General features: G+C 41.1%; 1 protein-coding gene across 3 annotated transcripts in view; it reads left to right on the forward strand.

Moving 5' to 3' along the window:
* HIVEP1 (HIVEP zinc finger 1) overlaps window positions 1-27,362 on the forward strand; it is a 293,232-nt gene that overhangs the window by 248,400 nt on the left and 17,470 nt on the right. For all 3 annotated transcript variants that reach the window (XM_069730788.1, XM_069730787.1, XM_069730789.1), the window contains 4 exons: window positions 512-6,183; window positions 7,404-7,528; window positions 11,448-11,623; window positions 16,449-16,550. In XM_069730788.1, the coding sequence (XP_069586889.1) occupies window positions 512-6,183; window positions 7,404-7,528; window positions 11,448-11,623; window positions 16,449-16,550 (6,075 nt within the window). The remainder of the gene's footprint in view (window positions 1-511; window positions 6,184-7,403; window positions 7,529-11,447; window positions 11,624-16,448; window positions 16,551-27,362) is intronic.

The raw sequence follows: 27,362 nt of genomic DNA on the forward strand, positions 1-27,362 counted from the left end.
AACAATTAACTTCATATATCTATAAACAGTATGGTTAAACACCACTATATGTAAGATGGCGGCAAAGCTAGTATTAGGGAGTCCCGGCCAGTGACTCACCTGACGCAGTGAGGGCACGTGTAACGTCACTATGTAGCTCATGAACGGTGACCTGGAGGGGCCATAGTTTCCCTTACGTGTTTCAGAGATGTAGCCATCTCCTTCATCAGAGGGTGTTAAGAAACTTTTTCTTTGCATAAAAATAAACATTGCAGTATTCCTGTAAAAAACATTAACTTTTTAATATAAATCGCAGTATATGTTTATCTTTTAGGAAGTGTTGAAATATTTTTACTTAATTTACGGTATACATGTGCTGAAACCGCAGTATGAAGGATAATTCGTAAATTTGAAATAGTATATTGCCGTTGTCCTTTTTAATTAAGGAAATTATGAATGTTCACTCTCTTAATTCTAAGACTGAATAACTATTGCTGACAACATGTAATATATATTTTTTTTCATATTGCAGATTTAGTTGCTATTGGTTCCCAAAGTTGCGTTGATACTGTTAAAGGTGTCAAGAGGAAAAAAATTGTCACAGAAAATCATTTGAAGAAAATACCGAAGTCTCCACTAAGAAATGTTTCTAAGGAGAAACAGGGACATGATTTAGAAGTCTGCACATCACAAAGCACTAGTTCATCAGGGTCTATTCAATCAAAAGTAAAGGAACTCCTTACCCATAAACAAAAAAGCAAGGAGGGCAAAGGGACAAGTGCTGGGCTCAATGATCAGGCTGCAAAGTCTGCCATTTCAATGCAGGCTAGAAAACTCGGTGTTCCGCTGGATTTATGTAACGGAAGAAGTGAAAGCTACAACTTTGATAGTAAAATGACTTTGTTAAAAGAAAGCTCTACTTCTAGTTCAATACAAGTCAGTATGAAAAGTGCAAATATTGACTGTGAGAATGTTAATAAGCAGTACTTGTGTGCAAATTCTGCTTTTGATGTCTTATTAAAGGCTATGGAGCCAGAACTAAACACTTTGGATCAATCCCGGGCTCCTTGTGGTACACAAACTGAAAAACAGGGACATAAGAGTGAATCACCTTCCGTATCATATTCATCTTTAAGTTCAGCATCATCTTCTGAAAGGGAAACAAATGCTAGGTATTTCCATCATCATCGAACTGCTCAGTTTGGACAACCTTGTACAACGGCCAAGGAATCCCCACACACCCAGGTCCATTCAGGTTGTGAGGAAGGACAATTTCAAAAGCGGCAACCTCCAACCTGTCACAATTACTCTAGTGTTCTAGATGTTACTAAACAACAGGTTTACCATGTAGCTGTAACTTCTTCAGTAGTAAATTCTCCTTCTGCAGTAACTCAGGTTATTTCATTGCCAGGAAGTTCTTCTCTAGCTAGTCCTTCAAATTGTTCTCTAAGTAATACATATAATGTAACTCAAGTTGCTTCACTTATCACAGGGGAGCAAATGTGCAATATAGTATTGAAGGATCAAAAACCTAAAAAACAAGGTAAATATATATGTGAATATTGTAACAGGGCTTGTGCAAAACCCAGTGTCCTCCTCAAACACATACGTTCACATACTGGGGAACGCCCATACCCTTGTGTGACATGTGGATTTTCATTCAAGACAAAAAGCAATCTGTACAAGCACAAAAAGTCTCATGCTCACGCTATTAAGCTTGGACTAGGTGGGAATACAGAAACTGGAGGCATGCTCCTTTCACAAGATTCTGAAAAAGCACTTTTTATTAGTTCAGATGTAGATGAAAGTGGAGAAAGTGATGAAGAGTATACGTCAGAAGAGAGGCAAGATGAGTTCCAAGAAAGTATAAAAATGTCATCTGAATCTGACACCAATAGACAAAAAGAAGAACTGTGTTCCTCAAACAGCCCTGTAGTAATGGTTCAAGACAATACGTTGCAAGAGAAACCTATGGAAGTAAAACCAGCAGAATTGCCAAAAGTTGTTGTTTATCCAGTTAGTGTCTCTCCATTAAGAGCTGACAGCCCTAAAGTTTTAGAATCTACTTCTGAACAATTTATAGCACAAATTCCAGAACTAAAAATACAAAATAAGACTCCAAATGTTTTGCGAATATGCTCATTAAGTGAAGTAGAGCAATCATCTCATAAAATGTGTGAACTAATTCAAGCCGAAAGTAAACAGTCAACTAACATAAATGTTCATGCACAGCTGCAGAGGCAGCAAGCCACAGATTGCTCTCAAGAGCAACAGAGCAAATGTCTTTTGAGCCCTAGAAGTTTGGGAAGCACTGACTCTGGTTATTTTTCCCGGTCAGACAGTGCAGGCGAAGCAATGACCTCACCATCCCCTTTCATAAAACTTCTTCCCTCATCTGAGAAAGACTTTTCCAAAAATATAAGTTCCTTGGCACATGCTAATGTCATAGGAGCAGTATTGGTACAACCATGTATGGAGAAGCCACCTGTTCCTTCAGGAATAATGAGACCACCATTGGGAACAAAAACGCTTGAAGAGCGTATTTCAAAGTTAATATCAGACAACGAAGCTGTAGTTGATGACAAACAATTAGACAGTGTAAAGCCAAGGCGAACATCATTATCTAGAAGAGGCAGCATAGATTCACCAAAGTCTTATATCTTTAAAGATTCCTTCCAGTTTGATCTGAAACCTGCAGGAAGGCGCACTAGCTCGAGTTCAGATATACCAAAGTCCCCATTCACGCCAACTGAAAAGTCAAAGCAAGTTTTTTTCCTTTCAGTTCCAACACAATATCCTTCTATTGACTGTTTGCCAATAACCAGAAGCAATTCAATGCCCACAACTGGGTATTCAGCCATTCCACCAGTAATTCCAGTCTCTCATCCTCTGAGAGGTAGTCAATCATTTGATGACAAAATAGGTTCTCTTTGTGATGATGTGTTTGTTTCAGGACCATCTACACCTCAACATACTGTCCATCCTCGTACACTTGTTCGACAGGCGGCTGTTGAAGACTCAACCACTGAACACTGTGGCTTGGGACCTGCCCGGTCAGTTGATGAAAGTTTTCCTGGAAGTAAAGCTATACAGGATGCTTTGCTACCTAGAAGCAAATCATTTGTGCAAAGCACTAGTTTAGATAAAATTAAAAAATCCCATCAGGGTCGGGGTACGATGTTTGAATGTGAAACATGCAGAAACAGATATAGAAAATGGGAAAACTTTAAAAATCATAAGAAGTTTTACTGTTCTGAATTACATGGACCAAAGAGCAAAACAGCTGCTCGAGAAACTGATCATGGCACAGCAGCTAATAATGCCCAACCTCAAATATTTCATTATAGAGTTGCTAGTACGACTGGAACTCTGGAGCAGCCACTCCTTATCAGGAAACGGAGAAAAATGAAAAGTGTTGGGGAAGATGATGAACCCCAGCAAAGTGAATGTCGTTCGGTCCCAGAAAACATAGAAGCCCCAGCTAGTGTCAAAGCCTCATCCACAGTTACCATATCTGGCTCACAGTCCTGTACTGTGTCAATGCTAAATCAACAAATGCAGTTAATATCACGGAGCACAGAGCACAGTACTGATGTTAAGACATCTGCCATGGAAACAAAGACAAGTTTTGCTCTAAAGGAAAGTGTTGACCTTAAATGTCAAGGATCTGGGATTTCTGTAATTCAACACACTAATTCATTAAGCAGGCCAAGCTCCTTTGAGAAATCAGAGTCTGTCGAGCGCGTTTCATCTGTGCGATTGTGTGAAATTAAAAAAAACAATGTGAAAAGTTCCTTAAATGCAGTGAGTGTCACTCAAGAAGATAGGACTATTGTTTCTTCTCAGATCACACCTAATGGATCACATGAAGTAACTAAACATGATACCAAAGGAAGTCATCAGGTTGTACTTGGAGAAAGAACTGCTGCTTCTCAATCACGTCTTGTACGCCAGCATAACATTCAGGTTCCAGAGATTTTGGTTACGGAAGAACCAGATAAAAATCCAGAAAATCAAACTATTGATCCAGAAATTCAAGAAAAATTTACTTGGCCACAGCGGAGTGGGAGTCTTTCTAGTTTGCCAACAGAAAAGCTCCCTCCAAAAAAGAAGCGTATTCGACTTGCTGATCTTGATAACTCATCTGCTGAATCAAGTTTTGAATCCACTATTTCAAGAAGTTTAAGTCGTGAGAGCAGCTTATCTCGTACATCAAGTTTTTCAGCTTCATTTGAAAAAGAAGAGTTTTCAAAATCTGAAAATGTTCCAAAAACAGACAGCATAAATAAATCATCTGAATTTCTAACAATTCCTACTGGCTTAAATATATTTGGTGCTCCTAGGGAAATGAGAAGAGCTGCGTCTGAGCAAATAAGCTGTACACAATCATCCATGGAGGTCACAGACTACAGAAGTAAATCGTTTGATTGTGGAAGCATGTCTCGATCAAGATCTATGTCACCAGTAAACATTGTGACTTCAAGATCCTCTCTTGTATGTAGCACAAGTAGTGGGCATGTTCCTCTGTTGGAAAGGAGAAGGGGACCACTTGCAAAACAAATATCTCTAAGTATCTCAGAAACAAGTATTTCTCCAGGTAAATCAAAAATTTCAGAAAATCCTACATTAACTCAACCAAATGTGCATAATATAAACCGAACTCTAACAGAAGTAAATGTATGCTCTAAAGAGAACAGTAGACATACACATGTATATGACCAGCAATTAGAAAAGTCAAAGCTCACAAATGTTTCTGACAATATAGGCTCTGTGAATGCATCTAAAACTACCTTGTTTAAAAAGGATTTTCCTAATGGTATGCAAAGTAAAACAACCGGAGACCATAAAGAAAAGCATATGTTGCCCAATAAAAAATATGAATGTAAGCCAAATTTTGCCCCAAAATATCAGTTAGAATGTTTGAAAGCTCCGGAGAGTCAGTCCTATTCTATCAAACCTGTTACAATAATTTTGCCAAATAGCCCTTCCAGAGACTCTACTATCACTTCGCAAAATTTACAGACTGATGTTAAAGATGGTTTGTCCAATGTTAGTCAAACTTTTCAAAAACAAAACCAAGTGTACTGTAATTATCAGTCTAGTCAGTCAGTATTTGTGCCAGTCCATAACTATAGTAGTTCTTTATATTATGGATATTCTGCAATTACATCTCTTCCTGAGATTTTAGTGACTCAAGATAAAGGAAATTCCATTGTTTGCAAAGCGAATTCAACCCCGGTATCAGAGACTACAGACCCATTGTGTATGCCAAAGTCTCAAGAAGATCACAGCAGTTCTTTGATGGGCTCCGTTAAAAATTTTGAAAATTGTCTTCCACGATCTGTGCCACAAAAAGTGCCAGCAGTCGGTCTTTTTCCTCATCCAGAGACCTCAGCTTCAAGTAAGCGTATGCTTTCTCCTGCAAACAGTCTGGACATTGCAATGGAAAAACAGCAAAAACGTGTTAAAGATGAAAGTGGGGCTGCATGCAATACGAATAATCAAAATGTGCATTTGTTAAATATGAAGACTGCTGAACATGTAAAGCAAAGAAAGCCAATGCTAGTTAGACAGTTTTGCACTACAGACCCAGGTGAAAGCTTAGATCATGATATTTCTCAAGTGACATATATTCCCGAGAATCATTCTCCTGGAGCACACCCAACCAAATTCCAGTCATCAACAAATGCTGCCTCTGATGGGAAAGAAGACTATGAGAAAATTCAATCTGTAGAAGCGTGTCCAACTGTACGAATGTCACCAGAGCCATCTCCTTTGAACACTCCGACAAGTTCTTTAAAGCCAACATATAGTAGTCAAGAGAGGAGATCGCCTGTTTCTTCTAAAACTATCCATATTCAAGGCCAAGTAAAGCTCTCTTCAGCAATCTCTGTTGTTAATGCTGGTGATATGCACCGTCTGTCCTTTCCAAGTCTCAAGACGTCAACAAGTTTTACTTGGTGTTACCTTTTGAAGCGAAAGCCAATAGCCTTTCCTCAGAATGACCAAAAGACTTCTGCTTATGCTTCCTGGACTATTAGTTCTAATAACCCCAATCCACTTAATTTACCCACAAAAGCTGCACTTTCTTTGCTGAATTCAAAACAAAAGGGTGAGAAGTTCATCTTTACTTTAGTTAAAAATTCCCATCAAAAACATGACACCCTGGTATATTCAAGCAAATGGAAAAGCAATTCAAAAAAGGTAATACACCACTCCCCTTACTAATAATGTATACAAGAAAGGATCTTCAGGATTGTTTGTATAGATTGTTTCATTTGTGTTTGTTTGAAGGGGAATCTGTTAACAGATTTTTTTTTTGCTATGTAATCTGAGAGCAGTATGATTTATAGACCGAGATCTTGATTGTATCACTTACTAGTCTGCATGCTGTCGTTTTGATACAATCACTGTTTTTGTGCTGCAAATCATCTAGCAATCCTTTGAATGCTGAGCTATGTTAAACCCTGCCCCAAACCACTGGTTGGCACCTTTTTGTGTACACTGTAAATTGTCATAAAGCTGCTAATAAGTGGTAGGGTCAGGGTTATACAGAGGAGTAGCCCTAAATAGCATGAGACAACTAGTCCTCTACTGATAATCTCCTGCTAATAAAACTGATTTTATTGAAACTGCAGCAAGCAGCCCACTAAGTGATACATCAATGTGGGTTTCTTCCCTCCCCTACCTCACGCTACTCTTCAGAAGGATTCTGTCAGCAAGCTTTTACAAACTCATCTGAGAACTGCATTTTATAGGCAGAGAGACCCTGAATCCAACTATGTATCACTTAGTTTACTGAGGGCAGCCGTTCCGACACTGTGTTTTTAAATTTAGCAATGCAACAATTCTAAGAAAGCTGCCCCATTCACACTAGGCTCTGTATATATAATGTCTATAGACAGTGAGCTGCTTAACACAGGGGGCAGAGTCGAACTTGGGCTCTTGTGCTGCTGTGTCCGAACAATGATGAGCTACTGGTGCTAAAACAATCATTGCAAGTAAACAGGACGGAGCTTGATACGAAGAGGCATCACTGAAATCTGTATTTAAAACAGCATACGGTCTTCAGATTGCATATCAAGCACCTACCTGCTGACGGATTCCCTTTAGGTTTTTCAATTACTATCAGTTGTAAAAACCATCATTATTTTGTGTCCAAATACGTAAAACCCCTAGAGTTTTTGAAAGTTTTTTTTTTCTGTTGCCCCTTATTCCTGACTATATCCTGTAGATTATATTGCCAATGTTCCCTGTACATAATATATAAGTAAATCGGAAGTTGGAGCAGTAAAATGATGTTTTACTTTAAGAAATATGGGCATTTTTCTATTTTCTTCCATGACTGTATCTATGTTTTGATTTTGAAATGTTGTGTTTCCACTAGAACATTATGTATTTTCTTTTTCTTTCCTGGATATTAGTCCTCTCACCACAAGGCTTGTAATCCAATGGATGAACCAAAAAGTATTGATGCAAGTAGTGATCATGATAAGGAACCTTTCCCAAATCGAAGTGAGCCACGAAGAGTGAAGATTTTTGATGGAGGGCAAGTCATTGTTTTATTGAATATATATCAGTGAACATTGTCTCAGATCCTAATGTCCAAGAATAAATTTATAGGTTTCCATTAAGAGCAAATATGTTAAAAAAATAAATAAATAAACTCCTGAATCCAAATGCAATTGTAATCATTTCCATCTGAGTTCCTCACTCCCATTCTGTCTGAATGCAGTGGAAACCAGTATACTCAACTACTGCTTCATTTAAAGGGAAGGTGCCATCAAAAAGAAAAATTTTTCCAACGATTGAAAAAATGTAAAGAATTAATGTTTAAATTTTGCTAAAAAGTATTATCATTTGTTTATAATTTAATAAAATATGAAAAATAATTTTAAAAGGTTTGACATTTCCACTTTTAAACACTAGAGGGAGCAGCTAATGAAATTTGACAAAAACCTATTGTACAACTAGCTCACATTACTGCACTGCAGTAATTATGGGCGGAGTCTGCTGACATGAGTGTTCTCTCTCTTCCCTTTCTGGGTGTTTCCTAAGGGATAAGAGACAATGATATTCAGGAACCCAGTGAGAAGCCTTTTGGTGACTGCAAAATTATACTGACAAGTAGACCGTCACCGAGGATGGCAGGCAGCAAGGATTCTGGGAGATATATGGTGGAGGGAGCAGGGTGACAGCAGCACAGAGTATTTCAGGAGACTAGTGTGCAGGTCTATGAGGGGCACCATGTTCGGTGCGCGGAGCAGCCAGGGATTGTACATAGAGCGCTGTCTTTTATACACATGGATGGACCATCTGCTTGTCTGCTCCGCAGAAATCCATTAAACATTTCTGTGGATTGATGGCCTGTTCTGATGCAGACTTTGCATGCAAAGACCCCATTCCCCTCCTCAGCTCCTGTCCTGGCGATGTGTGAAAGCGAGGTGACAGGCACAGTCGAGGTGACAGGCACAGTCGGGGTGACACTGGAGGGAAATCTAGCCATATAGTAACGATAAAAATGAGATGCCTCTCTTCAGCTGCCTCACCAGCCTTCTCCTGATGGCACCTAACTGGAGGTCATGCTGCCCCTTCTATTACCCCAGACCCGTGTGCAGGTGCTCAGCCAGAACCACCCTAGATTCGGTCCCCTTTCTGAAGATAATACTGCCATAGTGTTCTCACATAATACCGCCATATAGATCACACATAATACTGTCCTATAGTTCTCACATAATACCATCATATAGATCGCAAATAACGACGCCATAGTGTTCTCACATAATACCGACATATACTTCACACATAATACCGCCATATACTTCACACATAATACAGCCATATAGGTCACACATAACAACGCCATATAGATCACACATAACGACGCCATATACTTCACACATAATACCGCCATATACTTCACACATAATACCGCCATATACTTCACACATAATACCGCCATATACTTCACACATAATACCGCCATATACTTCACACATAATACCGCCATATACTTCACACATAACGATGCCATATAGATCTCACATAATACCGCCATATACTTCTCACATAATACCGCCATATACTTCACACATAATACTGCCATATACTTCACACATAATACCGCCATATACTTCACACATAATACTGCCATATACTTCACACATAATACCGACATATACTTAACGCATTATACCGCCATATAGATCACACATAATACCACCATATAGATCACACATAACAGGGGGAGAGAGGAATGCATAGTATAGGATTAGAAACACGGCCCAGCAGTCAGTATCACACATAGGAGGATTAGATACACAGCTCAGCAGTCAGTATCATACAGGGTAGGATTAGATACACGGCTTAGCACAAAGTATCCCACAGGAGAGGATTAGATACACGTCTCAGCACAGTATCATACAGGATAGGATTAGGTACATGGCTCAGCAGACGGAATCACACAGGAGAGGATTAGATACATGTCTCAGCACAGTATCACACAGGGTAGGATTAGATACATGGCTCAGCAGACAGCATCACACAGGAGAGGATTAGATACATGTCTCAGCACAGTATAACACAGGATAGGATTAGGTACATGGCTCAGCAGACAGCATCACACAGGAGAGGATTAGATACATGTCTCAGCACAGTATCACACAGGGTAGGATTAGATACATGGCTCAGCAGACAGCATCACACAGGAGAGGATTAGATACACGTCTCAGCACAGTATCACACAGGATAGGATTAGGTACATGGCTCAGCAGACAGCATCACACAGGAGAGGATTAGATACATGTCTCAGCACAGTATCACACAGGGTAGGATTAGGTACATGGCTCAGCAGACAGCATCACACAGGAGAGGATTAGATACACGTCTCAGCCCAGTATCACACAGGGTGGGATTAGATACATGGCTCAGCAGACAATATCACACAGGAGAGGATTAGATACACAGCTCAGTCAGTATCACACAGGATAGGATTAGATACATGGCTCAGCAGACAGTATCACACAGGAGAGGATTAGATAAACAGTTCAGTCAGTATCTCACAGGATAGGATTAAATACATGGCTCAGCAGACAGTATCACACAGGATAGGATTTTTTTAAAATATTTTTCAAAAAAGAGGCAGCACTCCATCATTTCAGTGTTAGACGTGCATGAGTTTAATCAACCCACTTGTCTGGGCAACTTTTTGGGTCTGAATGAGCCTTTCTCAAGGATAGGATTAGATACACGTCTCAGCACAGTAACACACATGGAAGGAGATACATTGCTCAGAGTCAGCATCACAAAGGATAGGATTAGATTGCCTCTCCCCATCCCCCGCCGATATTACTTCACTGCTGCCGGCGCTGCTCCTTTCTCCCTCCTGTGCCGTCCTTGGTCTCCTCCTCCTATAACCGCAGGGCTCCTGCGATTATACTGGGAAACTGGAGCTCACAGACACACTGTGAGCTCCAGAAAGATGGTGCCGATCTCCTGCCTCTGCTGTGATGTGGACGGCTCGGGGGACGCGGCCAGATCACAGCAGGGAGCAGCTCAATGTAAAGTATAGGGTCGGACGCCGACCGCAGTCTCCTTTGCCCAGGGCTGCCGTGTTTGCAGAGTATGAGTGTCTTGCAGCTACACTTACACTCCTGCAAAGCAAAATGGCGGCGCCCAGTGGCTGAAAAAAAAAGTAATAATTTAAAAAAAAAATGCTAAAGTTAAAAAATTTAAATTTGTATTAAAAATAATTGTTTATATAAACAATTATTTTTAATACAAAAAATAAAATGGGGCACCTTCCCTTTAAACTCTGCATTGCCCTTTGATGCAACTGGAGAGAAGGGAAACCTGAGTGATAACTGTGTGTGGCTGGAAGACTTTAAAGTGAACCTGTATCTCATTTGCAGGCGGAATGTTATAGAGCAGAAGGAGCCAATCAGATTGATATACATTTTTATGGGAAAAGTTTCAGTATAACTTTCATTTTGTTATCTATTTATTATTGAAATTCCTGGTGTTTGTATGCATACGAGTCTAGTGGGCGTGATGTCAGTATTCTAAGTTCCCTGCCCCTAGTATTATAATCACACGCCACCATGTTCATCTGTTATTGGCTCCGCTCTGGTTGGTCTTCTGCAGGTTGTGACCTGTCGGATTGCTCCAGTACTTGCTGGATGAGCCGGAGGTCACTACTCAGTGTAAGTCTGAAAGCCAGAATGAGACCCTCATAGACTTACATTGGGAACTTGTGACCGTTACCGAAGAATTCCGGTCAGTCACAAGATGGTGGCGTGGAACTGAAGCGGCGCCAGGAAGAGTAGAAGTGATTGGCTGCTAAGTATATTGCCAGGGGCAGGAAACTGAAATAAAGCACCATTCATCAAGTTTTTTTTTAAAGTGAATTACGTTACTTTTCATTTTTGTTTAGCATGTTAATGCGACTATTTTTTTTTTTTTTTTACTAGGTTTAAGTCAAATGAAGAATATGTTTACGTACGTGGCAGAGGAAGAGGAAAGTATATTTGTGAAGAGTGTGGGATAAGATGCAAAAAGCCTAGCATGTTGAAGAAGCATATTCGTACGCACACAGATGTCCGGCCATACCATTGCAACTACTGTAACTTTTCGTTCAAGACAAAAGGTATTCTTAATTCACATACTATTTACATCACATTTTCTAGTGAGACTTTTTTTCCTGTATCTATTTAACCCCTTAACGACCGCCGATACGCCTTTTAATGTCGGCAGTTAAGAGTACTTCTTCCTCAGCTACGCTTTTTAAGGTCGCTGGGAAATAAGGGTATAGCGTCCCCAGCATCGGGAAATCTCCAGGGTCTCAGCTACCCGGGGTAACTGAGACTTTGGAGAACATGATCAAGCCTGGGTTTTACGGTCCCCTGTCACGTGATTGCTGTTATTTACCGAACAGCGACAGAAAAAAAAAAGCAGATTTGAACTTATTTTCTCTCTCCTCTGATATGATCTATCATATTAGAGAAGAGAGAAATGGGGTCCCCCGAACTGCCTTATACCTCTGCCATCCCCCGGTCCCCTGGCCGTCCGCTTCATCTTCCTGGAAAAAAAATGTTGGGCGCATGCGCAATGTTCACTATGATAGACCCTATTGCAGTGATCAAAATAAAAAAAGTAAATCAACTCCCCCTTGGTCACCTTCTTAGTTATATTTGGTGCATCATATCCGAGCACCCGATGCAAACTGGAGTAGCGAGCACTTGACATAAAAAATAAAAAAAAATAAAACTAATTGCGACGTATTTAAAAAAGTTAATTGTTGATATTTTTTTCCTTCTTGCATTGCTTCAGTTCTCGTGATGCACCTGAAGGGTTAATAAACTTTTTGAATGTGGTTTTGAGCACCTGGAGGGGTGCAGTTTTTAGAATGGTGTCACTTTGGGGTATTTTCTCCCATATAGGCCCCTGAAAGTAACTTCAAATGTGATCTGGTCCCTAAAAAAAAATTGCTTTGTAAATTTTGTTGTAAAAATGAGAAATCGCTGGTCAACTTTTAACCCTTATAACTTTCTAACAAAAAAAATATATGTTTCCAAAATTGTAAAGTGTGGGATATGTGGGAAATGTTATTTATTAACTATTTTGTGTGACATAACTCTCTGATTTAAGGGCATAAAAATTAAGTTTGAAAATTTCAAACTTTTCATCAAACTTCCATTTTTTTCACAAACGCAAGTTGTATCGAAGAAATTTTACCACTATCATGAAGTACAATATGTCACATAAAAACATTCTCAGAATCAGTGGGATCCATTGAAGCGTTCCAGAGTCATAACCTCATAAAGTGACAGTGGTCAGAATTGTAAAATTTGGCCTGGTCATTAAAGTCGAAATTGGCTCGGTCACTAAGGGGTTAAACCCCTTCATGCCATGGCCATTTTTTGTGTTTTTGTTTTAATTTTTTTCCTCCCCTTCTTCCAAGAGCCATAACTTTTTAGATTTTTCTGTCAGTATAGCTGGAAGAGAGCCTATTTTTTTCAGGACAAGTTGTGCTTTTGAATGACATCATTCATTTTTATCTTGTGATGCACTGTAAAGCAGGAAGAAAATTCCAAGTGCGCTGAAATTAAAACAAAAAGTGCAATTTCACTTTTTTTTTTAATCTACTATCTTCACTAAGCGATAAAACTGACCTGGCAATATAGTTCTCCAGGTCTGTATAAGTATTTTTTTTATTTAAGTGGTGAACATAAGCGCCTCTGAAGGTGGGTTTACGCTTCCCAAGTTCAGAGGCACACTGCACATGCCCGGAAACGCAGAAGCAAACGCTTCATCGACTAGTCAAAAGGTTCATTTGCATATGATACACTAACTTTATAAGTTACTTTTTCAAAAGATTTGTTTGTGTCCAACGTAATAAAGGGCTTGTTAGGCAGGGAATACAGATGGGAAGAAGCAACTGCTCTTAGTTTGGGGGGGATGGGGTGGACCTGTCAGGTTTCTTTTAACAAGACCAGAAAATGATGATCGGGCAGTGAGGACCTCTTCGTAAATAATTCTGGTTAGAATACACAATGTATAATATTAGTTTCTATGTTAACATTCTGGGGTTTCTCAAAAGAACAATTTCATTCTAGAACAGGAAAGAAAACCTTCAGAATGTTCACACATTTAATACTGTAAGATTGTGTTATTCACTAAAACAGAGACCATAACAAGCCCCAAGATCATTATTTAACCCCTTAGTGACCAGACCATTTTTTTTTATCTGACCAGTGTCACTTTATGTGGTAATAACTCTGGAATGCTTCACACATCCCATTGATTTTGAGTTTGTTTTTTCGGGACACATTATACTTTATGATAATGGCAAATTTAGGTTAATATGATATGCATTTATTTATAAAAAGTCAGAAATTTGATAAAATTGTTTAAAAATGTGCAATTTTCAAACTTTGATTATCCCTTTAATCCAGTTAATAATAATAATAAATAATAATAATTTTATTTATATAGCGCCAACATATTCCGCAGCGCTTTACAAATTATAGAGGGGACTTTTACAGACAATAGACATTACAGCATAACAGAAATCACAGTTCAAAACAGATACCAAGAGGAATGAGGGCCCTGCTTGCAGGCTTACAAACTATGAGGAAAAGGGGAGACACGAGAGGTGGATGGTAAAATTGCTTTAGTTAGTCGGACCAGCCATAGTGTAAGGCTCGGGTGTTCATGTAAAGCTGCATGAACCAGTTAACTGCCTAAGTATGTAGCAGTATAGACACAGAGGGCTATTAACTGCATAAAGTGTATGAGAACATGATGCGAGGAACCCAATTATGTTTTGTTTTGTTTTTTTGAATGGGCCACACAGGTATAGTTAGGTTAATGCGTTGAGGCGATAGGTCAATCTGAACAAATGAGTTTTTAGGGCACGCTTAAAACTGTGGGGATTGGGGATTAATCGTATTAACCTAGGTAGTGCATTCCAAAGAATCGTCGCAGCACGTGTAAAGTCTTGGAGACAGGAGTGGGAGGTTCTGATTATTGAGGATGCTAACCTGAGGTCATTAGCGGAGCGGAGGGCACGGGTAGGGTGGTAGACTGAGACCAGAGAGGAGATGTAGGGTAGTGCTGAGCCATGGAGAGATTTGTGGATGAGGGTAGTAGGTTTGTACTGGATTCTTGGGTGGATGGGTAACCAGTGTAATGCCTGGCACAAGGTAGAGGCATCGGTGTAACGGTTGGTGAGGAATATGATCCTGGCAGCAGCATTCAGGACAGATTGGAGCGGGGAAAGTTTGGTAAGAGGGAGGCCGATTAGTAGAGAGTTACAATAGTCCAGACGAGAATGAATAAGTGAAACCGTAAGAGTTTTTGCAGAGTCGAAAGTAAGAAAAGGGCGAATTCTATAAATGTTTTTGAGATGCAGATAAGAAGAGCGAGCCAGTGATCGGATGTGGGGGGTGAATGAAAGCTCGGAATCAAGTATGACCCCAAGGCAGCGGGCATGTTGCTTTGGAGTAATGGTGGAACCACACATGGAGATGGCAATGTCAGGCAAAGGTAGGTTAATAGAGGGAGAAAACACGAGGAGTTCAGTTTTTGACAGGTTCAGATAGAGGGAGGACATGATGTTAGAGACAGCGGTAAGACAATCACTGGTGTTTACTAAAAAGGTCGGCGTGATAACAGGAGAAGAAGTGTATAATTGGGTGTCGTCAGCATAGAAATGGTACTGGAAACCAAATCTACTGATTGTATACTGCCCCATTGGACAAACAAAGAGAAGAGGAGGGGGCCTAGGACTGATCCTACAAAATACTATACTATAACTTAACATTAATAAATAACATTTTCCTCATGCCTGCTTTACATCAGCACCATTTGTAAAATGACATTTTATTTTGTTAGCATTTTAGGAGGTTTTAAAAATGTAGCAGTCATTTTTCATTTTTTTCAAGGAGATTTACAAAACCTATATTTTTAGGGACCTATCCAGGTTTGAAATGACTTTAAAGGTCCTATATATTGGGAAAAAAAACCTCAGGTGCTTTTCAGGAATTAATGCAAAGTGACATGACAGGAATGAATAAGTTTATTTTTACCACCTAATTGATAAGTTCTGAACAGGTCACTATGGCTGGAAGACTTTAAGGCCATTATTTGACCATGAATTGCCGTCGCAAACATCAGGACTACATGATGAATATCTCAGGGCGCTGATGGAAGAGGAAGCCCCCACACTCTGTTAATCATCTAAATTCCATAGTCGTTATTGATAGCAGCATCTAAGGGGTTAAACAGATATGGACGGTGCCAACACTGACCGTGGCTGATGCAGCAAGTTGTCAGCTATAGTGTACAGCCAGCAGCTGCTGGATTGTCACCTGTATGGGGAGGCTAGTCTCTTATATCGCAGGTCAGTAAGAAGACATATTGGAGGTCATTAAGGGGTTAAACTCTGTCTAATTTTACACTTGTGGCCACTTCAGTTATGGTGGGGTTTACACTATCTGAGTGGATATTACAAGTGGTGTGACCTTGATACAAGGCACGAATGGTAAGTTCCCGAATCTCTTTATCCATGTTGGTCTTATTGACGTAGAGGAGAGTTAAACAGGGCTCATCCCCCAGCTGCAGAATTTTTTACAGCAGCATGTTAATTTTTGTTGCTGAATTTGCCCTTTTAGATTGAAGGGTTATTTATTACATAATAGTGACTGCAGTTTTAATTGCTATTCTTGTGGTCAAAATTATTAGAACCTGAGCCTGTCACGGTTTCCTGCCCTCAGCTCTAAAACAAATCAACCATGGCATAGTATTAAATAAAAGCCTTAATGCTAGTGTGTCCAGAGCATAATACATTGACACTTTTATATTTCCAAAAAAATTCAAATATTGGAACACTTTATACCAAAATAAGTATTTAGTTAAATTGCATTGTGTATGCTGTAACTATAGTCATTCATGTGCTTGCTTTGTTTTAGGCAATTTGACAAAACACATGAAATCTAAAGCTCACAGCAAGAAGTGCATGGACATGGGCATAGCAGTCTGTCCGGTAGATGATCAGGATACCGATGATTCTGGTGAGAAAAGATGACTGCTCATATTTTGTGCTCATTGTGATGAGGAAATTCATGAAGAATACTCATAAGTCATGCATATTGTTATGTCTAAATACCAAAAAGGGTGGATTATTGTACTATAAATTGGTGTGAAACATCTTTTTTCTGACAACATATGCCAGAGGGATACATAGCATTGGTCTTATTTTGTGTTGGCAATATGGAAGCAAGTCAAAGTGTTGTGAAAAAATATGATTAACAATTTTTTTCTAGTTGACACACTTTTTGAAGAAGTTGAACAGTGCCTGGTTTGCAGCTCTGCAACAAATGTCTACAAGCCGCTTAGGCCTCCATTAATTTCAGCTTATGTTTTGTACGACAGTTTTAATGAGGGACATGCAGGAGAAAGATACGCCAAATAAGATAACAGGTGCACTCCACTTCATGAATTAATCGCATATGTGCTTACTCAGAAATGTTACTCCAGTAGTAACATTTGTAATATATTTTGCCACTTTCAATGAATTTGATGGATGGTCATAGTCAAGCCCCATCTTGGCCAGGCTCCTCTCCAGGCCCATCAAATTTTACGGCGTTACTTGTAATTGATATGAAAACACCAAAAGTTGCAAGATTCTTGTGCAAAAATATTGCGACTTTTCAAAGTATTTTACTTCAGCTTTCTGGCGAAAACACTTTGATGAATCGTCCCCTTAATGTTCCCAGTGGAACACATAGACACTTCTGACCCAAGTGTTGATGCCTTTTGTAGCTCCATTCAATGTTATTTCTAAATGCCATGAAGTCTATTTTTGTTACTTTATCAGTTTTGCTGTGTGGAGGATTTCTACAATATCCAGAAGAACGTGTAGAGATAAACATTTCTTCCATGGGAGGGAATCCAGTTTGGTTAGTATAAGAATCTACACAAAACACCTAATTTTGAAAAACTTGGATGTCCGCAAATTATGCATTTTGGAAAGTGTGCTCAGGGTGTGAGGTTTTGTGTTTGACTTTGTCATAAATGGGCATTACTAAATACTTGCATGATTTTACCTTTTGTATCATCCCCATAACTGTCTGCCACACATCCTCTGATGCTTGTGTCACCAAAGTACAGGGTAGCAATGTACGGAATGTTAATAAGTGAATTACACGGTCAAGCCAGGTGAACCATTTAGCCGGATAAAATACAACTGTGAATATTTTGTTTCCTGATCACTGCCATGGCCTCGCCACCTAAATGACTACAACTGATTAACAATTTAATAAAAAAATACAAAGAAATTAAAAAATGAAGATACTAGTGCACAATATAACCTCCCGACTGGGTAGTACACCCTTATATATTATAACAATGTCACCATAAATTGTCATCCATGTAGCTAGACATCACATATAAACCGAGGGCTCATATAAATGCGTGTAGTGCCTTAGTGTATAGTTCCCTACGTTTAAAGTGGCTTATCTTAGCCTATAACCCTCCTATAGGCGTGTTCCCGAAAGGATACTAAGCTATCAAAACGCAAGGCTATGTGTGATTCCTATAATGCATATAGGTAACTTTGTTCTAAAAAATGCAAACTGATTCCATATTACACATATATTTATAACAGGGCAAACACCTCAATATACCGCTTGGATGAAGCACTTTCTATAACAAACAGTTATCTATATGCATTATGGGAATTATATATAGCCTTGTTTTCTGATAGTTACATATTTAGTACCCTTCTGGGAACATGCTTATGGGAGGGCTGTAGGCCAAGATAAACCTTCTTGAAGTGCCTGCTACAATCTTCTTCCTGTATTGAGCGGTCACAGTTACCGCTCATTACAGTAATGAATATGCGGCTCCACCCCTATGGGAGGTGGAACCGCATATTCATTACTGTAATGAGCGGTACCATGTGACCGCTCAGTACAGGAAGAAGCTGCAACGCTGGAAGAAGCAGGGACGTACAGGGACCGCACCAGGAGCAGGTGCGTATAATTAGACAGCCCCCGCTCCCCCTCCCTTGCCGACCCCTGGGTATGACTCGAGTATAAGCCGAGAGGGGGACTTTCAGCCCAAAAAAATGGGCTGAAAATCTCGGCTTATACTCGAGTATATAAGGTACATTGAGGTGTTTGCCCTGTTATAAATATACTAGCTATTGAACCCGTTCTACGCCCGAGTGGCGAGCATTTATATTGGTATATGGTCTCCATCCTGGTATGTGCTGCTCCATCCTGCGTCCCCATCCTGTCATGTGCTGCACCCATCCTGCGCCCCCATTCTGTCATGTGCTGCACCCATCCTGCGCCCCCATCCTGTCATGTGCTGCACCCATTGCGCCCTCATCCTGTCATGTGCTGCTCCATCCTGCGCCCCCATCCTGTCATGTGCTGCTTCATCCTGCGTCCCCATCCTGTCATGTGCTGCTCCCATCCTGCACCCCCATTCTGTCATGTGCTGCACCCATCCTGCGCCCCCATCCTGTCATGTGCTGCTCCCATCCTGCGTCCCCATCCTGTCATGTGCTGCACCCATCCTGCGCCCCCATCCTGTCATGTGCTGCACCCATCCTGCGCCCCCATCCTGTCATGTGCTGCACCCATCCTGCGCCCCCATCCTGTCATGTGCTGCACCCATCCTGCGCCCCCATCCTGTCATGTGCTGCTCCCATCCTGTCATGTGCTGCACCCATCCTGCGTCCCCATCCTGTCATGTGCTGCTCCCATCCTGCGCCTCCATTGTGACATGTGCTGCACCCATCCTGCGCCTCCATTCTGACATGTGCTGCTCCCATCCTGCGCCACCGTTCTTTAATTTGAACCCGTTCTACGCCCGAGTGGCGAGCATTTATATTGGTATATGGTCTCCATCCTGGTATGTGCTGCTCCATCCTGCGTCCCCATCCTGTCATGTGCTGCACCCATCCTGCGCCCCCATTCTGTCATGTGCTGCACCCATCCTGCGCCCCCATCCTGTCATGTGCTGCACCCATTGCGCCCTCATCCTGTCATGTGCTGCTCCATCCTGCGCCCCCATCCTGTCATGTGCTGCTTCATCCTGCGTCCCCATCCTGTCATGTGCTGCTCCCATCCTGCACCCCCATTCTGTCATGTGCTGCACCCATCCTGCGCCCCCATCCTGTCATGTGCTGCTCCCATCCTGCGTCCCCATCCTGTCATGTGCTGCACCCATCCTGCGCCCCCATCCTGTCATGTGCTGCACCCATCCTGCGCCCCCATCCTGTCATGTGCTGCACCCATCCTGCGCCCCCATCCTGTCATGTGCTGCACCCATCCTGCGCCCCCATCCTGTCATGTGCTGCTCCCATCCTGTCATGTGCTGCACCCATCCTGCGTCCCCATCCTGTCATGTGCTGCTCCCATCCTGCGCCTCCATTGTGACATGTGCTGCACCCATCCTGCGCCTCCATTCTGACATGTGCTGCTCCCATCCTGCGCCACCGTTCTTTAATTTGCTGCTCCCATCCATATGCCCCATACGCTGCTCCATAAAGGTTTATGGCCCCCATAAGATGCTCCATAGTATATGCCCCATACGCTGTTCCATAAAGGTTTATGGCCCCCATAAGATGCTCCATGGTATATGCCCTCGTACACTGCTCCATTATGGTTTATGGCCCCCATAAGATGCTCCATGGTATATGCCCCCGTACACTGCTCCATTATGGTTTATGGCCCCCATAAGATGCTCCATGGTATATGCCCCCGTACACTGCTCCATTATGGTTTATGGCCCCATAAATGCTCCATAGTGTATGCCCCCGTACACTGCTCCATTATGGTTTATGGCCCCATAAGATGCTCCATTGTATATGCCCCCGTACACTGCTCCATTATGGTTTATGGCCCCATAAGATGCTCCATTGTATATGCCCCCGTACACTGCTCCATTATGGTTTATGGCCCCATAAGATGCTCCATTGTATATGCCCCCGTACACCGCTCCATTATGGTTTATGGCCCCATAAGATGCTCCATATTATCTGCCCCCGTACACTGCTCCATAAAGGTTTATGGCCCCCATAAGATGCTCCATTGTATATGCCCCCGTACACTGCTCCATTATGGTTTATGGCCCCCATAAGATGCTCCATGGTATATGCCCCCGTACACTGCTCCATTATGCTTTATGGCCCCATAAGATGCTCCATTCTATATGCCCCCGTACACTGCTCCATTATGGTTTATGGCCCCATAAGATGCTCCATGGTATATGCCCTCGTACACTGCTCCATTATGGTTTATGGCCCCATAAGATGCTCCAGTGTGTATGCCCCCGTACACTGCTCCATTATGGTTTATGGGCCCCATAAGATGCTCCATAGTGTATGCCCCCGTACACTGCTCCATTGTATATGCCCCCGTACACTGCTCCATTATGGTTTATGGCCCCATAAGATGCTCCATGGTATACGCCCTGTATGCTGCTGCAATATATGAAAAAAAAAAATACCATACTCACCTATCGTCGCTGGGCGCCGAGTGCTGGGGGGCCTGAGCAGGCGGGGACACCGGCGCGCTGTGGGGGTCAGGTGCCAGTATCGCCTCTAGTTCAGGCCCCCCAGCACTTGCTATATTCACCTGGCCCCGTTCCACCGCTGCGCGCTGCCATCTTTCGGCTCCTCTGGCTGTGACTGTTCAGTCAGAGGGCGGCGCGCATTAAGCGCGTCATCGCGCCCTCTGAACTGAACGTCACAGGCAGAGGACCCGGAAGATGGCGGCGCGCAGCGGTGGAACGGGGCCAGGTGAATATAGCTGATACTTACCCTCCTGGCACGTCCCTGCTTCTCTGTTGGAGATCGCGGTGTGCGTTCAGTGTTTACGCATACCATGATCTCCTGGGAGCGTCACTCTGTGGGGGCCAGACTGCGCCGGCGCTTGCGTAGTATATAAAGGCTTCGGACAGAGTGCCGCTCCCAGCGTTATATTATAGATGTGTAATATGATTTGTAGCGGACCCTAAATCAGCACTGTGCACTTTACCTTATGGAATCAGTTTGCATTTTTTATAAAAAACCGTTACCTATATGCATTATTTTATTTATTAAATTGTTGTTAATAAAATAATTGGAAATTTTATATCGGCATTTGCTCCCGTTTTTTTCGGCTTGGATTGCATATTGATATGGGAAGCGCCACTATTTAAGCCCTGTTGTTTATATAGGTGATTACTGAGGAAACAGATGACCAATTTGTAATAGAGAAATAGCACTCTGTAGAATCTCTACCAGAAACGAGTGCCCAATGGATGTGTTAAAGTGAATTTGTGTACATTGATTATTTTATGGCTTCATTGAAACCTGCGTTTTGACATTTTGTTTGCTCCATTTTTAGGAGCAGACAAATGCCATCAATAATGAATCTGTAATATAACTGATGGAAGCAGGGGAACTCCTTGATTATTATGTGGTCTGTCCAGGTTCTGTTATGTGTTTTATAGTACAGTGACATAAGGTGCATTTCTACAGTTCTGTATAACAAGAACACTTCCACATTTATGACAGGTGTGGTAGAGCAGTTCACTCGGCTGTTCATAGATGTAGACACAGGAACACTGTCTCTTCAAATTTTCCACTGCTTTATTTTAGTACAGCATAAACCAGGGCAGGGTTAGCAACATAAAAATGGGCTTTCTGACGTAATAGAAAAAAAAACAAAACAAATGGCACAGCCCATGTTGATGCGGGGATCCGCCCACTCAGGAAACCAACATAGGGGAAAAAAAGGTCTAACTTTCCTTTATCTCTTCACACATTGCTCTGGAGTTCACATCTCCTGACACCCCCAACACTTATCAGCCAGAAGGCTGTGTATTTATCCTCCGGACTCCATGCTGGGGTGCAGATATCTTGAACAGCCTCCCACCCACTCTACATCTGTCCAATCAACCTAGCCCTAAACGTGGCCAATTAACCCCTCTCCGCACTTAGTGTGCTGGAGCTTTTTCAAGTTTCAGAACACTGAAACGAACAACCTCAGTGATACAGATCTTCAATCCAGTACTTTGCCAGTGACTGTCACGCAGCACAGATAATTACAATGTTGCTAATGAACAGTCTTAATATTACTATAAGACTAATGAGGTGAATATCCCACCGAACTACTCCTCACACCCTTTCCACTGTGATGCTTACTATCCGTACAGAACATATCCATAGGCAGGAAGATATATATAAAGACTCAATAAATAAAATACAGTATATAATATCAGACCCTGAATGGTCCTAGGAGTTCAAACAATCCTACTGCTAATGGTTTTGTTATTGTGACCTCAAGATATCCTACATACCCCAGTAAATATACCTTTGACTCAAAGGATACCTGATTGTTAAAATCCTTCTTAATTTAATTTCCCACATTAGCCTTTAAGCCAGCCAGTTAGGCTCATGACCAGAACATAAACCATATATATTGTACCGTCATTTCTGCATTGGGGTCAGCAATCATCTGCTTGTCAGCCTTTGTTATTATTATTATTACTATGGATTAACTTCAGAGTTCTATATCCTCTGTGGACGAGAAAGAGTCACAATCTGCTTCTCTGTGCAACATTTATTGAGACCTTTCCAGACCTACCCATCTAACCCTTCACTGAACCTTGGGTTTCTTTGTTATCTTTCATATAGTAAAGTGCTTTTTTCTGCTGCGGAGATGCTTCGGAGAATCTATTGTCTCACTGTCCCAGCAGGTGGCAACCTCTGCCACAAAGAACATCCTCTGCAAAGAACAAGGCGAAAATATCAACCTGCTTAATACATTAAACTTTACTTTAGCATTTCGATGAGTAAATTCATTTTTTGTAAGCTGCAACTTTTCTGAATGCATTTTCATATCTTAAACAAGTTTTTTTTTTTTTTTTGTTTTTTTTTACTTCTATGGTCGCCTAATTTCTAGCCAGACTTGCTCATTTCACAAGAACCAAGAGTTGAAAAGTCTAATAATACGGTGTGCTTTTAAGTATTGGAACTAGTATGTACATTTGAGTTCTTGGATTTAGTGACTGACAAATGTGTAAAATGCATCTAACAATGTTTATATTTTAGCTCCAAACCCTGCCAGATAAAGTGACGTTTGATGAAACCTGTCATTTCTGCTGTCACGTTGGATTCAACTCGTATCCTGAATTTTGATCAAATGTGGCTATGTGTTTTTTGAACCATGTGAGATCAAAAACGTGCGCGTGCTTCAAAGACTTTTCATGCACTGCTGGAGGGCACTTTTCAAGCAAATATTGGCAGGAATGTGGTTAACATGCAGCTCAATAGTAGTCTGCGATCTTCTGTGGGAAAATAATATATGTAATATATTTTGAATTATTTTGTATACTGTAGCTTTGAATAATCATGTCTTACAGAATGGATTTCCATATCCTGGCTATAATGTAATACCATGCAGTGTGAAGATCTAACTAGATAATTGCTGATAAAATCAATGTGCTTGTAAAGGGGATAAGCCGTTTAAGGCCCTGAAACATGGACTATTTTCACTTTGGAAGACCCGGCCCGACCATCAGGTTCCTGACTGGAGTGAACTGCTTCATACGCTTATGACTCCGGTCGGGAGACCCGTCAGTCAGCTGGGATTCCCGGTGTGACAGTGCTCCGTGTTTGATGGATGTGTGAAACCGATTTTACGTCAATCGGAGATCATTCATTTGCATGTTTGTAATGAAATGCACTTGTCTGAAAATTTTGATGACGTGTTCAAACCTGCCGACAGTCTCAGGTTTTATCAGACAGAACGAGTCAGAGCAATTCTGGTGAACTTGTGAATTATTTATATTCAGACTTGAGCACAGGCAAGAAAGAAGTTATGGACTCCCTGTTGAATAAGCAATCGCACCCATTGTAATCGACACTGAGCGTCTCTCTAGCCCAATTACTTTTTTAGCTGAGGTTTTTTTTTTCAAAAAAATCATGTATAACATTTGATATAATGGCTCCTATAACTTTGTATTTGCTCCATTGCTCATCTGTGTGGAGAAGGTGATTTTTTAAGTCGTCTTTATGACTCTTGTATATGAGGTATATGAGGCCATTCTTGACTCTTGTATTTAAGGCGTTTTCTGTTTAGTCCACTAATCCTTTGTGTAGGCTGAGCTGACAGAAGTGAATTCCCTTTAAATACTCCCACATTGATTTCAGAGAAAGATCAAAAATCACCTAGAAGAATATCTTATGATTACTGCATTCTGGCAGTCAATCATATTCAATATTTTATAGTTGTCTAGATATGGTTTTATAAAGATATAAGTGGCAACGTTAGTGTGGATATGTGAGAAGGCCCGAACAGTGTCTTGAGCAAAAATATATCAGGATACTAAAAAAAAACACATCTTTCTCATATAGTCAAAATATGGTGCTGTGTAGCCATGTCTATAACCTGTCATTATTTCTTTATTACCCCTTTGCAGAAGTCTGAAATGATATTTATTCATATCATTCATAATTTTCTCTAGGGATCTCATGACAAGCCCTTGCATTACAAGGGTATGTTCACACAGCATTTTTTTTCGCTGGCATCTTTGGTTCAATTCCTTTGCAATCCGCCTAAAAAAGCACTCACAAAATGCAAAAAATAATCTTCACATTCATCTGAATGTGAAAAAAACGTATCCATATATTCAGGCTTTAAAGGGAACCTGTCACCTGAATTTGGCGGGACCAGTTTTCGGTCATATGGGCAATCTTGCCTTGCGCAGGCGTGTACTACGGAGGACATAGAATTGTGACCGGGTGTACGGCAGAGCAAGAAGGGACAACGGGCCGAGGGATGATTCAACAGATTTATTATCAAGAACGCTGGAACAACACATGCAGGTAGATCTACAGAGTCCACAATTAGTCCAACGGAACAGATTCGGGGGCACCTCCCGATAATCCTTGTGCCAGCTAACAAAGCAATAGTCCACACGAGTCCAAAGGATCCCAAAACAATCCCACGAACGACGAGATATGTCCTCAGCTCAAGTCTCGCCCCGTTCGCTTCCGCAGTCACAGATGAACATGGAGTCTCAGCTAAGAATCCCCACTCCTTCTCCTTCAAGGATCAACTCACATCTGATCTCAAAATAAGAATGGATTGTCTGAGCTCCTGGGATCCGCCCATGAAGGGGGTAGGGGTCACACCTTCTATTCAATGGTTGGGTCCACCAGAAGATTCTAGACTGGTGGGCTCTGCGTAGTCTATGTAGTATGTACATTTGACTAGCCACCTGCTGTGAGGAAGAATGGCTATTCTTTCACTAGTGGTGTTGACAAAGCTTAATTACATTAGAGCTGAGGGCTGCAAGTATTGGGGGAAGGAGACATATTGTTACAGGTGATCTCCCAGCACAAGAAAATACATAAATTACAGCTAATAGAAACCAGAGAACAGTTACATACATCAAATGGCATATTATTCAAATACAGGACAGGGCAAAAGTACATATCATGACAAGAATGAACTTCAATCCAATATTGCGGCCAGCATGCAGTCAGCGGGTAAGGAAAGGGTGAATCAAACACCCGAAAACTCCGCCCATATGACCGAAAACCGGTCCCGCCAAATTCAGGTGACAGGTTCCCTTTAAGTCATTTTTAACCACTTCAAGTTTCAAACAAACAGCAAGTGGTTACAAGAAGGGAGAAAGCCATTCATGAAGCATTTTTCACTTGGAAGACACTCAAAGCTTTATAATAGGAGTCAATGGGAAGGTTGGAAAAATGCCTGAAAAATGGTCGGACAGATTTTTGAACATTTTGTCAGTGTTCATTTTTGAAAAATCGCCAGTATATTTTCTCCATTGTTGAATAAATTTAAAATCGGTCCGGAAAATGGCAGAAAAAAAAAAGCTAAAAAAAAGGGTAGTAGAAGAGTTCAAGGAATTACCAAAAAAAGCTAGAAAATGCAAATTGTCTCTTCAGAGAGGAAGGCAACTTGAAATTTAGTGCAACGTATTGGAAGTAGCAATACTACAAGACCAAAAAAACTAGAAAAAGACATTTCAAAACTTCAGAGAGAACAATCTACTCCTAAGGCATATCACTCAGAGAAAAACTGACCATTTTTGACTTGGTGACAGTTTTGTTTTTAAACCCTATCCATCATTGAGTTTCCCAAATAACTGATTAGATCAGTTGACAATGCAACATTGTTTCCAAGCTGCTTTCTTAAGGTGTTCTGTGTCCCTGTCGGGTAATATGTCCAAAATCCCCCGCAAAGTGTTATATCTTCAGTGGTGTCCCATGAAAAAGTATAATAAAATATTTGTAAAAATGTGAGGGCTGTACTCACTTTTGTGATATGCTGTAAACCTTTGCTTGCCAGATCCGTTAGCAATAGATGACAACAAATGCCGCATTAACGGATTCGTTGAGCTTTGATTCTAGAGTTAAATAAACGGATCCAGAAGAGAGCAGTTTGTGAATAATGGATTAAAAAGTTGTCAGCACAACTTTTTTTTAACAATGTTTTGCTAGATCAGTTTTAATGGATCATTACTGGACAAGTGAACAAAGCTTAGCTGTTGGGTGACTGTCGGTACAACATGTGCCTAAAATATCCATTATTGCTGCTTATTATTGCTAGGACCCCTACTGCAAAGCCTACAGTCTTATGTGGTTCATGCAAACTGTCTAGCTCCTGAAGTTCCAAATACTCATTTTTTGAAGCAGTGGTTTTTGTTATTTTAGTTTAAACATGGAAGCAGACCAAATGTCACTCTGCCATTGTCATTGGCGAGAGGTATTTCACCTCTGAATATGCTGTGAGTTCAAGGAGATTAAGCCGTAATTAGTACTATTTGGGCTTGTATGGGTCAGAGGTCATGGC

The sequence above is a fragment of the Ranitomeya imitator genome, chromosome 6, assembly GCF_032444005.1.
Source record: "Ranitomeya imitator isolate aRanImi1 chromosome 6, aRanImi1.pri, whole genome shotgun sequence".
NCBI lineage: Eukaryota > Metazoa > Chordata > Amphibia > Anura > Dendrobatidae > Ranitomeya > Ranitomeya imitator.